Genomic DNA, 14959 nt, shown 5'->3' with positions numbered 1-14959 from the left:
GGGGCTGGAGGTGTGCTTTGCCCAGCGGGGTCTTGGACCTCCACTGAAGTGGGATTTGAAGACGTGAATCAATACTTTAAGGCAGTGGGGAGCTGCCTGCTCCTTTGCTGAGGGATGAATGTTTTGGGACCAAGCTGCAGATGCACAGATCTTGTGGTGAAAGACGTTGCGTGTATCCACGTGCTGCCCTGGGAGATGTAAAACCTTGTGTGCGTGCGTGAAGGAGACTGTGTGAACACATGGATGTGTAACCTTGGTCTCTCTGGAGTCGGGAGAGACGTGAACAACGTGTGCCAGAAGACCCCAGGCAAATAATGCAGAGGAGAATTCTCCCTTAGCTCTAAAGGGACCCTTGCACCTGCATGGTGGCTATCCTCCTTGGGGAGCTTGGAGCCAGGTGATGGCCCTGCTCGTCCTTTCCCACCCCACCATCCTTTCTTATGCTCTGTCTGCCTGTAGGAGACTAGAGAGGAACCTTTTTAACTGCAGCTGCGACATCCGCTGGATCCAGCTCTGGCAGGAGAAGGGTGAGGCGAACCTGCAGTACCAGGAGCTCTACTGCATGAACATGGATGCTGCCATCATCCCTTTGCAGGAGATGAACATCACCCAGTGCGGTAAGGCACAGCCCACGCTGCGGTCCTGGGGCTGGGTGCACGGGAGGACAGGAGGGTGCTAGGAAGGAGCCCTGTCCTATCTGGCACCTCTGGTTCAACCATTCGCTTGGGGAACCTGCTGTAGCAGAATCCCACCGTGTAGTCAAGAACAAGACGATTGAAGCTGATCGGGGTAGTTTGTGGATTAAAAACAGAGTATCTGTGTAAGTGTGGGGCTGACGTTGCTGTATGACTGAAGGTATCAGGTAATTTGGGGCATTGCCTTTACTGTAATGCTGTTGCTTGACAAAGTGTGTGTGATGAGTCTACGTGATGTCTTGAAAAAAGATATGTTTCACTTTGCTCTTCCTCTGTCTAACAAATCCTAGAAACAGCATATTGTTAAAAGACGCTGCCACCTTATCTTTTGCAATTACTCTTAGGAAATACACATCTGTATTCATTTTCTTTTGTTTTATTTTTTCAGTTGAAAGCCCATGTCTGTAGGGAAGAGGCAGGAGTGACTTTATATCTCTTTCTGTTCCCTGCTGATGTTTAAAAGAGTCCAGTGGCCACAGGAGCAACATGAGGCGTGTTCAATAGTTATCCCTTTTTCCTTCACCTTGTTCACACATCAGCTGCCTGTTTGGTGTCAGTTTTTGCTCTGCTATTGCCATTACTGGAAAGCATCCCTTGCAGAGTAAGGGGAAGGAGGTGTACCTTCAAAAGAACAGTTAAACTGTCTATACACAAGCAGCTGTCAAACTCACGGGCTGAGAAAAGGAGGAAAACCAGAGGTTTTCTTCTTGTGATCATCGTTCTCTGTTCTAGGAATTTATAGCAGTAGTAGACAAACAGCATGCACATTTGGATTTGCATGATTTTTTTTTTTTTCAAGTTCACAATGACCCTTTATTAAGCTCTGGAAATTGGCCAAAGTGTGCCTGCATGTGGATGAACTAAAAAGACTTGAGAGACCGGTGTAATTTCCTCCCCACATGGGAAGAATAATCTGCAAGGATTAGAGGAAAAACAAAATCCTTAGGGATCAGGGACAGGAGGAGAAGGTGACTCTGTCAATGTGGTGGTATTAGACTTGAGGTGACAGCAGGGTGCCGATTTGGGAACACAAATGTGCTGGTGTGCAGGGTAAGCACCTCCTGAACTTGCAGTCTCCTGGAAGGGAAGGGAGCCACACTGACCTGCTTTCCTCCAGTGGAGAGTCTTTCTGTTCAAGCATTAAGATGACTCAAGGGATGTTGTAACAACACCCCATTTGTCTTTGCCTTTTGTTGCTGAGGGCTGGCATGGCTTGGTGTGGTCATGTTTGATATCAGCTCAACCTGGAGAGACCATATGTGTCCCTCCCATCTCCCTCTCCGCTGATTCCTGCCACCTGTGCAACTTTGCCAGGCCTTGACCGCTGCCTCCTTTCTTCTGTCATGCCCCCAAATCAGTGCAATGCTGCGTCCCTCCTGCTGTCACTCCCTGATGGCAATGAAAGGATGTGTATCCCCATCCATGTCTTTGGGTTGGTGTGATGGATGCTGCTGCCCTACAATGGGAGGGGACCACTGGTCAGTTCCCCCCTGCCCTGCCTACCCAATTTGCCCCTACGATGAGCCCAGAAAGCCTTCCCCATGCAAGAAGGCTGTCTGCCTTTCTTGCAACCAGCACTGTCTTTTTTCACGTTGCAAGGATATTTGGCGCCTGTGACAGCAAGTAAGGAAGCGGTGTAAATTAGAGCCACCATAAATCAGTGAATCTCTCTGCCACCACCAAGGAAGAACAAGGGCACCTTTTATTAGGAGAGCTGCAGTTAATATGAAGACACATCCTTGGTCATCTTCTCTTGATTGTTATAAATTAGAGGGACACTCTCCTCACCCGGAGTACTATGTGCTCTGTGCTTTGTCCCTGGAGGTGGGAATGCTTTGGATCCTCTCCCAGCACACACAGCTTTCCCATCCCAGGTGACTGCCCTCGAGAGCAGCTTCTGTGGGAGTAGGGGGAATGGGGAAAGGGGGGTTGTGTGAAGGGGAGGGCAGCCAGAACTGGACACAAATTTGGATTCGAGCGTGATGGGAGGATCTGTTCAGCTGGCACATCTCCACTGTCCATACTTTCCCTTATCTCCATGCCTCATCCTTCCCTCAGTAGGGCAAGGCCATGCCATTGCCTCCTGCTACTTATCCCGGGGTGCTGGAGGCTGATTTTGGGAAACAGCTTGGCAGGATCTGGGTCCGCATGTGTGCACCCTGCAGCTGGTTGTAGCAAATGCTGCTCCACACCTGAGTGCCTTGGTGTCTGGTTCTCCTAGACCTCCCCGAGATCAGTGTGAGCCATGTGAACCTGACGGTGCGGGAAGGGGAGAACGCCGTCATCACCTGCAACGGCTCAGGCTCGCCGCTGCCTGACGTCGACTGGACGGTGGCCGATCTCCACTCCATCAACACGCACCAGGTAGGGGCTGCGGGACCTCGGCGCTGCCTGTACCCAATGTGGCAAAGGCAAGGCAGCTGCCACGGGTTCCCCAGGTCTGTGCATGCAGGGCAGGGGGTCGGGTAGATGGTGGAGACTGCTATGAGAAATGTGAAAGGGCTGTATCCAAAGGAAAACCGAGGCCATACCGTATCCACGTGAGAACCTGGGAACTACCTGAAGGCAACAAAACCTTCCCTCTGTATGGCTGGAAAATAAAGATGAGATAGGGAGCACTGAGATATGAAGCTAATTAAATTAACTCGTGTCTCCTCTAATGAAACTGCCTGTTTATAGAGGTGTCTGCAATAGCTGTAGCTGAAATAGGCAGCTAAGCAAGCTTTTCCAGAGGCAAGCCATGTTTATCAGTGCTACAATGCTGCAGCTCTCCCCCTCCCAGTAGATATTCTTACAGGAAACGCTTCCCCTCACCCAGATCCTAGCTGTCCTTGGATTTTGGAGACCTTTTCACATCTTATGTGGAAACTGGGATACTCGGCTTCTGGGGGCAGGAGTGGAGAGGAGAGAAGCCAACAGACACTGATTTCTGTCTGTGTTTCTCTCTGGGATTTTTAGACCAACCTCAACTGGACCAATGTTCATGCCATCAATTTGACCTTGGTGAATGTCACCAGTGAGGACAACGGGTTCCTGCTTACCTGCATTGCCGAGAATGTGGTGGGGATGAGCAATGCCAGTGTGCTGCTCACCGTCTACTGTAAGTAGCAGTGGAGAGACCCTGACCATAAAGAGGCTGGAGGGCTGCCCTGGGAACCGTGTGAATGCATGGCCACTTGCTACCTGTGACGCTACTGGTTTTGTGGATGAGGATTAGGAGCTGAGCACGGTGAGGAGGAGGTGGATCCTTGCACAGCTCTCTCAAGTGTCGGTGTTTTTGCTTTCCTGCTGCTTCCATTAATGCAGAAATGAGCACTAGAGCAGGGGAGGAGCAGCAGTGCTACACTGGTGGTGCACATCTCTCCACCCGTCTCTTGGAAGATCCAGCGGAGTAAGGAAAAGCCATAGAGGGGCTAAAACTCTGTTTACAAACATGGAGTTGGCTCGCCCTGATGCTATGTGAGTGGTTAAATGTCACCCTTGCTAAACCCAGTGTAAATCTTGTCTCTGAATTCAGGGATGCTAGTGCTTCCTCCCAGATCTGTTCCTATATAGTTAAACAGCAAACACCGTGTAAACATGCACATGTCAAATTTCAACTGTTCACTTTTAGCTGCAAGTAGCTAAACTTTCTCTGTGCTTTCTAATATAACTTAACACAAACCTGACCTTAAGAGGAAGTTTACACAGCTTTGCGCTCTCAAGCAGCTGAGATTTACTGTATGTTGCTGTGTCTGTAATATTTGTCCTTACTCTGTAGTTTGAAAATCTGTCCCCCACCCCGAACCGTGCCAGGTAGAGCGGACACCCATGCAGGATCCTGCCTAGTCTTGGTAAACCCACGCGTGTTGCATGTCCAGTGCAGTGCAAGAGCTGCTATAAAGACAAGGGGTCCCAGGGGACTGGAAAGAGGAGAACAGATGCTTTACTACTTTCATCTTCCTCCCAATAAGTACTATTGATGGATTGAAGAATGGAAGTAATTAAAGTTCGCATTGGCTCAGAGGTGATTGGTCAGCAGGCGGGTGTTTTTTGCAGTGCATTTTAGTATCTTTTCGTCCACACCTTAAACAGCATCATGCCAATGCCTATTTTCACCCATGTAATCCTGTAACCTGCTGACAGTTTCTGCTACCCCTGCTCTTGTTGCCCAGACCAATCACTCAGGCTGTAATTTCACGCTGAAAAGATCTGGGTTTGTGCGTGTGTAGGTGGCTGCCTGTTTTGAATCCTCCTTGCCAGGAAGATGTGAACAAGCCACATGCAGATCTAGGCTTGCGAGTGAAAGGAGGTGGCTGGGACATGGCTGTGTGGTTCAGGGTAGCTGGGTGCTTGTGGAAGAATTTTGCTTGGCTCCAACCAGCTCTGCACCTTGTTTTCTTCTACCACCTTCGCTGCCTGAAAAAGTCACCATCTTTTTTCCAAAAGATGGGTCAAAGTTGGTGCATTGTTTTTGTTCCTTGTGGATGCCCCATGGTTTGTCTTTGCAGCTGGATGGTACCAGGAAAAGGAGAGTTTTAGGGAAGACCTACATCTTTTTGTGTCCTTTGTCTTTGCACAAAACTCTGTTCTTCTAGTTCAAACCTTGCCAGCCTTGGGGTTTGGGACTTTACATGTAGGTGTTGTAAATGGGGTTTCAGAAGCGATGGCAGAACAACATTTGAATTCCTGGGGTGTCCCGGGGGGAAGACAATGCATATGCAATAAATTGCAGGTGGAGTCTCTGCTTTTCTTTTCCTTCTCCCACTCTATTCCCTTTAATTAAAACACCCCTGGAGGGTGTTCGGCGGGTGAGAACTCCTTTGGGATATTCAGGCAGTCAAAATCCCCAAGGACAGGCAGTCGCTGAGGGATGTTTGCTTCCACAGCTATGCAATCCAAAATTACTCGGTGTGACTGGAGAGCCCCCAAGGGGCACCTTACACGTGTAATATAACAGTGCTACGTCGCAGTGTCCTCCTTAATGGGGTCAGGAGGCCTTCCCGTGATCCCTTGAGGGGAAGGAGAGCAGCAGTAGGTGTGTGGACTGGGGCAACTCCAAGCTTAATTGTTTCTGGGCTGGTGAAAGGACCATTCCAGTGGTTAATTTGTACCCCTGTTCACAAGCCCAAGAGAGCTGGCTATGGTTCAGATCCTCCTTCTGGGGAGCGTGGAGTGGTTCTTGTGACTTCGCACTGCTTCTTTGCAGACATCCATGGGAAGAGTAGAAAAAACAAGGGATTTTGGAGGTTGCGTTTTCAATGATCTTAATTTCCGTGGTGTACAGAGACATGATGTGGGTGGAGGTGTGCTGTGAGCCTGCCATGTTTCTCTCTGCTAGATCCCCCTCGCATCCTAACCCTGGAGGAGCCGGTGCTACACCTGGAGCACTGTATTGCATTTTAGGTGCATGGGAACCCAGCTCCCACCCTTCACTGGCTGCACAACGGCCAGGTCCTCCGGGAGACAGAGATCATCCACATGGAGTTTTACCAACAAGGGGAAGTGTCTGAGGGTTGCCTGCTCTTCAACAAACCCACTCACTACAACAATGGCAACTACACGATTGTGGCCACCAACCAGCTGGGCTCAGCCAACCAAACCATCAAAGGACACTTCCTTGAAAAGCCCTTTCCAGGTAGGATGTTCAGTTTATCTCATTAGGGTTGCTTGCAACCCAAAGGTCTTACTATGGTCCCACCAGTAATCCTTGCACCTAGACAAGGCCTTGACAACCCAAGCTGGCCTTTGTCTGAGCAGTGGGTTGGAGGAGGTGACCTCTGGAGGCCTCTTCTGACCAGTATGATTCTCCTGCTCAAGTGTGCTTTGGTGTCATAACAACTCTTCAGTGCAGAGAGACTAACTGGTTTAGATATTTTTGTTGTGTAATATATTCTGTAGTGTTTTTATTTAAGATCTTTAGGGATTTCAGTGGGAATAGAATGTAAGTTTGGTCAATTATTTTGGATCTCCTCTGGGGTGCCCCAAAGAGGTTGCCCAATTTTTTGAGAGAAAGTATTCTTTTATGTGAGTGCTAGTTATAACCTAAAGAAAGGAAAGCCCTTTAAAGTGATGCAGCTCTTCCCTTTTTTTCTTCTAGCTTGCATTTGTGAAATGGTTACAGCTGGATGCAGCAGTGTCAGGATTATTTTCTTTCTAAATATGACATGTGCAATTCCAGGATGACACGTCTACAAAAGATGCGACGGCTCAATTAGTCGCTTTGCATCAGTTTGCTGGGATTTCTTAACTGATTGTTTTGAATTCCCCGTTGTACTCCCTAGTGATTCAGAGCTTAACTGCGGGGAAAAAAAAAAAAAGCATTTGAGGACATGAAGATCCAGCTCTGGGGAGTGCAGTAGAGACTTTTGTGGTGATCTGTCTGCTCTATAGGAGCATGGAGGGTCCTGGTCTCCTCTCTGTCATTGCAACACCACACTGGCCATCGTGGAGTTAAGACCTGTGCATGCTGCTGCCTTCAGGAATGATGCCATGGGAAAGTGGCAGCTCTAAATTGGCCCCTGCAGCCCAAGAAAATCCAGCAAAATAGGGTGTTTGCTAAATATAGAAAAATACCAACGATACTCTCATTTATTATTTATATCACGCCATATATGTACACAGAGTTTTCCCACAGGTCAAATATTATAAATGCAAACCCAAATCTCTGCCTTGAAGATCTGGCAATTGACCAAATGAGCTGATATGGATGGGAGTGGAAAATTTGTATTCTGGCTTCAAGGGTGATGCCCTGTTTGGCTATCTGACCTATTTATGTTTCTCTGTCAGGGCAGAAGAACAGCTTACCAAATGTAGGTGGGTGAGGAGAGGCATAGGTTTGCAGTCTCAGCTTTGTCAGGTCCCACCTTTGTGACTCAATTTCCCCATCTGTGAAATGGGGACAGCTCTTAAGTAGGCGCTGGACCTCCAGAAAAGGGGACAGGTCTGTGCCAGAGAGCTGATTTTGGAAATGGATCTGAGCCAGGCTGTGATGTGGGAAGGCATGTTGATGTTTGAAGAGCCACTTGTGTCAAAGGCTCTGGGAGAATCTATTTGTGCGAAATATATGTAAAATATTGCCCTTGTGAGACCATCTTCACCCACGCCTTGTATGTGTTGTTGGTGTGGAGTACTTACAGACCCTGAACCATTTCTCAGGAGGAACTGACCCATTTCTTTTATTTCTTCTGATCCAAAGTCCCAAGCCGTTCCTCACCCTGGCAGACCCTGTCAGCCCAATGGAGGATGTAATTTACTTTCCTTGAAGTTTGTTGCTCCGTCCACTGCCACAGCTGACATGAACACTCAATGCAGCTGACACTTATAGTTTCCCATTTGAAGGTAGATTCCTCCAGAAAATGCCACAAATTGAAGGTTCCCCAGTGCGGTTCATTCAAGAAGCTTATTGCCTATAGCTATTCACACATGCAAGGATTTTGCTGTCACTACCCAGGATAAGATTATTAGTCTTAATTAATTAATGAAAGCATAATGTCTGGAAAACTTCCTATCAGCATAGAAAAGGACCCATGACCATGTTTTTTTTAGAAACCCCTGGTCTGCAATCTCTTGTTGGTACTGTGCCAGATTGTGCTTCTCTGTTTGAGAGGAGAAGGGTCCTGTTAGAAGCTGGATGGGAGCTGGGAAATATGCCCCGTGCCATATCCTGCTTCTCTGCAATGTTGTGGCTCTAGAAGCCAGGGCAGTGGCTCCCAGGACAGATTTGCGTCATCTCCAGATAAAAATATCATTGCGTGTTGTCATTGGCATCTCTACCATAGGCTACCATCTCCTTATTTAATCCACAGAGGTTAATGTACCTACCTCCTCCTTGATGAGTGTTCAGTTCTTTGGGAACTCCTCACAGAACTCGTTGGCTGAAATTTCTTGGCTATGTTTTATATTTTGAAAAATAACGTTTAGCGGGAAAAACGTTTTGTGGGTTTCTGTTGAATTTGCTTAGTCCAACAGAGAAAAATGGAAAGGGGAAAATGTAGAAGCAGCAAGAGTTTTATGACTAGACTCTCTCTGTCTTAATAGGGAAAAAAAAAGGTCTTCAAATGAAATGTTTCTTCCTCTTCCCCCCCCATGCTGGAAAAAGCCAAGGAAAGTTACTTCTGCTTGACTTGAAATGAAACAAAAATATTTTTTCAGGTTTTTTCCCTCTGGTTTGGGAAGCCGTGTTTGTCACCCGGGGGTTGTTTTACGCTTCCCTTCCAAACCTCACCCGTACTTCAGCATGAATGTTTCAGCATCCTTCCAGGAGCCCTCTGCCAGCAAAGCTGTGTAAACTCCAGTTAATATTGGGCTCAATTTCTTACAAGGGCGAGTGAATTGAAAGCTGACATTGTTCCCATGCTATGTAAACTGAGTGTCACCGAGAGCTTTAGACCTCATTGTCTGGGGCCTCGGCTGCCTTCGAAGCTGAAGAAGCTTTACTGAATAGACTGGAGCAGTCAAGAGTGAGACAGCAGGGACTGGTGTGGCTGTCTCGGGCAAGAGGCAGCTCTAGGGCAGCCACAGCCTCCGTGTCCAGTTCAGATGCTATTAGCTTTTATGAGTGGCTCATGAAAAGGAGGTCAGAGGAGGTCTCCTCTAACCCCCAGCCCCAAGCTGGGCTCTCCTCCCTGGGAGCTGGTCTTCATCCTTGTATGACTTTGTCCTTGGGTCAACACTGCCATGCAAGGCAAAATCTCTTTCTCTCCCCTCCACCTCCACCTCCATCCTGCTGAGCCCCGTGTGCCTGTCGAGCTTTGCTCACCTGCTGAAAGCAGGATCGTTTAATGACCATTCAAAAGTTTGGTTAGCATGCTGCTAATTGTTCTCCATTCTGGCCTTGCAGTAGCATCCCTCCCATCCTGTTTCAGCCCAAGGCCCTGCACAGTTACCCCGGGCTCTCCATCCTGATCTCCAGCATGTCCTGCTGGCACATGAGCTCCAATTTCCAGTTACAGTTGCCCAACAGGACAAAATATGAGAAGTTTTTGTTTCCTGGGCTCTTTGGGGTGGTGGAGCGTGACTGAGGCGGGTTGGGAATGAGACCATTCTCCCTTTGCTATGCTGCTAACTGTGTTGCTTCTCTCTTTGTCCTTTCCACAGAGAGTACAGACAACTTTGTCTCAAGTAAGTGTCTCCTTGCCCTTTGCATACTGTGGGTGTGCGGGGTTTTTTTGTTGTTCCCCCACCTCCCCCTGTGACTTAGGTGCTCCTGGAGGAAAAATCAGGAAGCCAAAAGCAAGTTGGCGGAGATTGCACAAAGCCCTGGCTTCCATGTGCTCAAGCAAGATGGCTGGGGAGCTCTTGATCAGCTGGGCAATCTCTAGAGCCCAGGAGATGCTCATTTCCCTCTAGACATCCTAAAGAAGGTCCTATAGTGGAAATGACAGTCTTTGGGGTCTTAAATGGCAGGGCTGGAGATAAGTATCACCAAAACTAACCAGTTGGTTGTGGTGTAGAGGAAGGGGTCTTAACTAGATGCAGGCTGGCCAATCCACAAAGCAATTGTGTGTCATGGCCCATTTACAACATGATCTCTAGTGTGGACTGGGATGAGAAGCAGGACTCAATTTCTATAGTGTTTCCTCAACAGATTCTTTCTTTGTTTCCCCCCACCCCCCAAAAAACCCCCAAAACATCCAAGTAACTTTCTTCAGAGAAAGAGGAGAAGCCATCTCTAGGAGATGGCCTGAGGTGAAGGCCACCCACCCTAGGACACCAGGCACCCAAATGTTTCTTGTCTGCAAGGTTGGAGTGCAGTCAACGTTGCTCCGGCCTGTGTTTTCCCTGCTGATGTGCACAGGGAACTCTCTGATGGTTGATTTTGGTGCCTTCTGAAATAGAAAGTTGCAGCCTCTGTTAGGGGTGAACTGAATCTCACTAGGTCAGGCACTGCCATTGGGGATGTGCTGGTGCCTTGGGAGTCCCATGGAGCCACGTTGAATCTTCTGTCTTTGGTGTTTTGCTTTCAGTCGGTGATTATGAAGTGAGTCCCACCCCACCGATTACTGTGACCCACAAACCGGAGGAGGACACTTTTGGGGTGAGTTCTGTCCTCTTCTTTACAGAACTGTTTTGCATGCGTTTCGTGCTGTTGATGACTCAGTATTTACATTCCTGTGCTGTTTTGAGGTGTTTGCAAGGAAAATCTTTTCCTTTATGACTCAAGACAACAATCAGAAGGATTTTGTGACTTGTGTCAGGCAAGTAAAATACTGACATGAACCATCTGATCCTCTTGGGTCTGCAGTGTGGAACCAGGGAGCTCTTTGAAAATAAGGCATCCTGTGAAGTTGCTGCTGGCAGGGTCAGAAATTCTCACTCTAAAAAAGTAGCACCCAGAGAACAAACAAACAGGCAACTGTGTGTTTCATACTATTATTGAACTGTTAAGTTTAGCCCTGTGAGGGACTCAGATTCAGCTTGGTTCAATTTTGTCAATGCCAGTTTGCCCTCTCTCCTGCTCTGCAGGGCATGCCAAAAATGAAAAAGGAAAGAAAGCCTATGGCTTGTCAGATCTCAACGTTTTCTTTCTTCTGCAGAATCCAGGTAGAAAAAGAAAAAAAAAAAGTGTATAAGTACTGGGAAAAAAAATAGCATGTTACACAATTGCTCTAATTTTGTGAAAGTTTTAAGGTCTTGAAACCCACCAGGTTTTAACAGAATGAACAAAACTCAATCCACCTTGGTTTCAGTTCTCATCCAATTGAAAATCTCCTATAACTGAAGTGAAAGCTTTGAACAGGGAGACTGGAGTAATAATGTGCACTGATTATTAAATATAAAGCACAGAAAACAAGCTGGGGGATGAGAATGGAACGTGGTAAAATAAAAAATTTAAAAATATCATAGCTAATGTACCAAGGGCAGGGAAAAAGCTTGCAAAATGAAATTACTTTTTCTTGGTTAAATGATGTATTTTCTATTATTGCAGAATACAGTTTTGTGAAAGGAACTGAAGTCTAAATGCATCACAAGACCCAGTTCAGGAGAACAATTGGACAAATGCCAAAGAAATTGTTGTTTACATCAATGCAATAAAAGTATCTCGAGCAAAGACTTGAAGGAATAAATATTCATAAATATTAAAATAAGCCTGGAATTGTAAACCCTTCAGGGCAAGGAGGTTTTCTTTCCTCTGCTTGTGCACTGACACAGTGGAACTACAGTTCCAGTGAAGGACTTTGACACTTGTAGTGTAAATATTTACTACTAAAAATTACAATAAATGAGGAACCATTAGAGGCTTTAGGAAAACCAAATGTTTTTTGGGAAAAAAAACAGTTCTACTTAATTTCTTCTGTTTTCTTTTTCTGGCGTGTTATTTTCCCTCATTCTTTTTCCTGAGGGATGTTTGGAGGGAGACAGAGTTGCTCTTTCTAAAGAATTTTCTGCTGCTCCTGTGTGTTCCCAGCTCAGGTTAGTATAGCTTTAGTGTTGTGATGTCAGGGCACAGTGGTGATGTCACAAATGGAGGCTCATGATGTGATGCAGTGAAGGGAGAGCCCAGACTTTGGAGCAGAGGTCCTCCTTCCCTGCAGTTGTATGGAGTGAGAGGCTGGGGAGAACTGGTGCCAGAATGGCATCGCTGATAGGGAGATCCCAAACCTCCCAGTCCTGCAAACAGCCTGTGATGGTTCCGAGCTGTGCCAGACCCCTTTGCTTTTGCTTGTTTGCTCCACAGCTGATATCCACGGGGCTGCAGCAGATGGTATGAACATAAAGGTTATCTGGGCAAGGAGGTGCTGTATTTCCAATCTAGATGCCTAAATTCCTCTGTCTTGACTCTGAGGCTTTTTCCTTTCAGGTTTCCATAGCGGTTGGGCTGGCAGCTTTTGCTTGTGTCCTCTTGGTCGTCCTCTTTATTATGATCAACAAGTATGGCCGGCGGTCCAAGTTTGGGATGAAAGGTACGTGCAGTCACTTTCCTTTAGCAGGAGGCACCTTCCAGGATTGCCCGGCTCTTATAGCACCCGTGGAAAGGTGGTGTGGTTTTATTCCTACGTTGTCAGTATTGGTGCAAAGGCTTCTAAAGAGAACGTTGTCCAGCCCTCCTCTGTTGAGAGAGTAATGAAGATATACAGGTTGGTGGTTCTCACCTGTATGTGCTTCTGTTGGGCAGAAGCATGCGTTTTCCTTATCAGTGCATAACTGCATCTACAGGTTGCCCAGAAGAGCTTTGAGCCACGCGTTGAGGGAGTTGTACTCAGGAGAGCATGTTCTTGAATGAAATCTTTTTTGCGGACCTGATGATGCATGGGTTGCCCCTTGCGTCGCACTGGGTGCAGAGCGCGGGGTATGAAGGGGGAACAGAAGGATGTGAAATTGGTTTGGGTTCTGTTGGAAAGGCAGGTGCACCCGTTCTGTGCCTGTCTGTGAATGGGGACTGAGATGCTGCTGTAAGTTTGTAAGGTCCGTGCCGGGAAAGCAATTGCTGACCTGTCTTTCAGTGATGTGGAAGGTCTCTTTCTGCTGCCTCTCTGTTGGAAGGTTTCCTCCTCTGCGTCATGAATAACAACTTTAGGAGCTATGTCAAGTGTCCTTGGTAGCGATTGGAAAGTGAGAAGGCGTCTGATGTTTGCCAGGCAGAACTGGTCTCTCTGTCCTACCAACACCAGTGATGTGATAGAGCTAATGCCAGAAGAAAGTAGATGACTCTGTGCCATCTGCTTTTTGTGACTCTGCTGGTATCTCCAGTTGGACAGCGTCGGTGGTGCCCAGCAAAGGCTGGAGGAAGAGCCTTCACATGACAAAGTAATTCCCAGCCTAATTGGTGGCTCATGCATACACCATTTGAAGCCAGACTTTGACAAACATGAGCTTCTTCCAAAGCTCCTGAGTCGCAGCCTATTTCCTGGCCTTGCTGGGGTCTGCGTTGCAGGGCAGGTTGGTAGGTTTGGGAGTGTTTCTTGTGCTTGCCTAGGGCTTTGTTTGCTTTATGGAGACATCTGCTGAGGGGGCCCAGATGGGATTCTGGCTGGAGTTTCTCCTATGCATCCTATGGAGAGAGAAGATGGGACATTTAATTAAATAGCAAATATTCTACACCAACTTAGCAATATTTAGTCCATATGCCCAATGATAAGAACCATCTGGTAGGGTGTACTAACTGGTGGGTGGAGTAGAGGAATGGAAGGACACGGTTCGTGGGATCAATTCCCAGCTCTTCTACTGACTCACTTAGTGTCCATAGGCAATTAGCTGTCTTAACCTCTGTCTCTGCTTTAATTTCCCCATCTGTAAAACTGGGATGATGTTATGTGCCTTCTGGAGGGATGTGTCAGAACACTTTGGAAGTGCTTGGGCATTTGCCACTGATGGGGCTTAGAGATACAAATAGAAAAAGGAAAAGTAACTTCTGACCCTAATGCAAGAATCAAAGAGGAGTGAACCTTATGTCAGTAACCAGTCTTGGTGAACAGATGTGTGTACATGTTCGGAGGTGTTTGGATAAGTGTGGTAGTGCACATTCTGCATTCCCAGAATCCATAGGGGTGCTGTGATATGCCCTTGTGTGCGCAGTTTTTGGAACGCAAAAATGTTTAGCCAGAAAAGCCTGCTTACCTCCTCATCACGCTGTATTTCTTCCAACTTTGATATGAAACCATAGCCCGGTAGAGTTTCTAAAAGTTTTATTGATGACATTGCTTGGAGAGATGGAGTTGACAGAAATTAAATACATATTTAAATCAGGGATATAGCTCTTTAATGAGTCACAAGTGTCATAGGCACCACCATGGGCAGCCTGCTCATACTGCCTAAGCTCTGCTCCCCGTTGGAGGCTGCAGATCCTCCTGCCCTGTGGACAGTCTCCCTAGCACATGGCTTTACCTGCTCTGAGCCTCCTGCTTTTCCCCAGTGCCTCTTCTGCATGCGCTGTTTTCTTTAGCCATAGTGCCATTGTCAACTGCCATGACACCAAGCTTTGCATCTTTAGCCTGTAACTCCCTTCTGTGCACCAGGCTTGCTACCAAACCTCACCACTTTCATCCACATCACAAAGGCAAGTCTTCCATTCACCTGCAGTGGCTGGGATGCTTGGTGGTACCCTGGCTATGGCTTGCCCTGCCAGCTGTAGCTGATTGATTTCTCAGCCCTCAAGAAATGTCACAGTCCCCTGCACACTTTCCAAAATGCAGTTTCTAAACTCTCCTTCCTTGCTGCTCTGCAGGTCCGTGAGTCCAGAGCCTTACTTTTTCCTTTGGTTACTTTAGGGTCTCAACTGAGCTGTTGCAGTTGGTCCCCAGTCTGGCAATGATACCTTGAAGCTTGCGTTTGTGCTTGATGTC

The 14959-nt window shown here is 47.3% G+C and overlaps 1 protein-coding gene across 1 annotated transcript in view; it reads left to right on the top strand.

Annotated features, from left to right (window-relative positions):
• NTRK3 (neurotrophic tyrosine kinase, receptor, type 3) overlaps positions 1–14959 on the top strand; it is a 221217-nt gene that overhangs the window by 63954 nt on the left and 142304 nt on the right. Inside the window, 7 exon segments of the mRNA XM_009335182.1 lie at positions 460–617; positions 2917–3059; positions 3654–3795; positions 6016–6312; positions 9774–9797; positions 10643–10713; positions 12478–12580. Coding sequence (XP_009333457.1) covers positions 460–617; positions 2917–3059; positions 3654–3795; positions 6016–6312; positions 9774–9797; positions 10643–10713; positions 12478–12580 — 938 coding nt within the window.

The sequence above is a fragment of the Pygoscelis adeliae genome, unplaced genomic scaffold, assembly GCF_000699105.1.
Source record: "Pygoscelis adeliae isolate BGI_AS28 unplaced genomic scaffold, ASM69910v1 Scaffold21, whole genome shotgun sequence".
NCBI classification, from domain to species: domain Eukaryota; kingdom Metazoa; phylum Chordata; class Aves; order Sphenisciformes; family Spheniscidae; genus Pygoscelis; species Pygoscelis adeliae.
The sequence above is the reverse complement of the archived record's forward strand: the minus strand, read 5'-3'. Positions and strand labels throughout refer to the sequence as shown.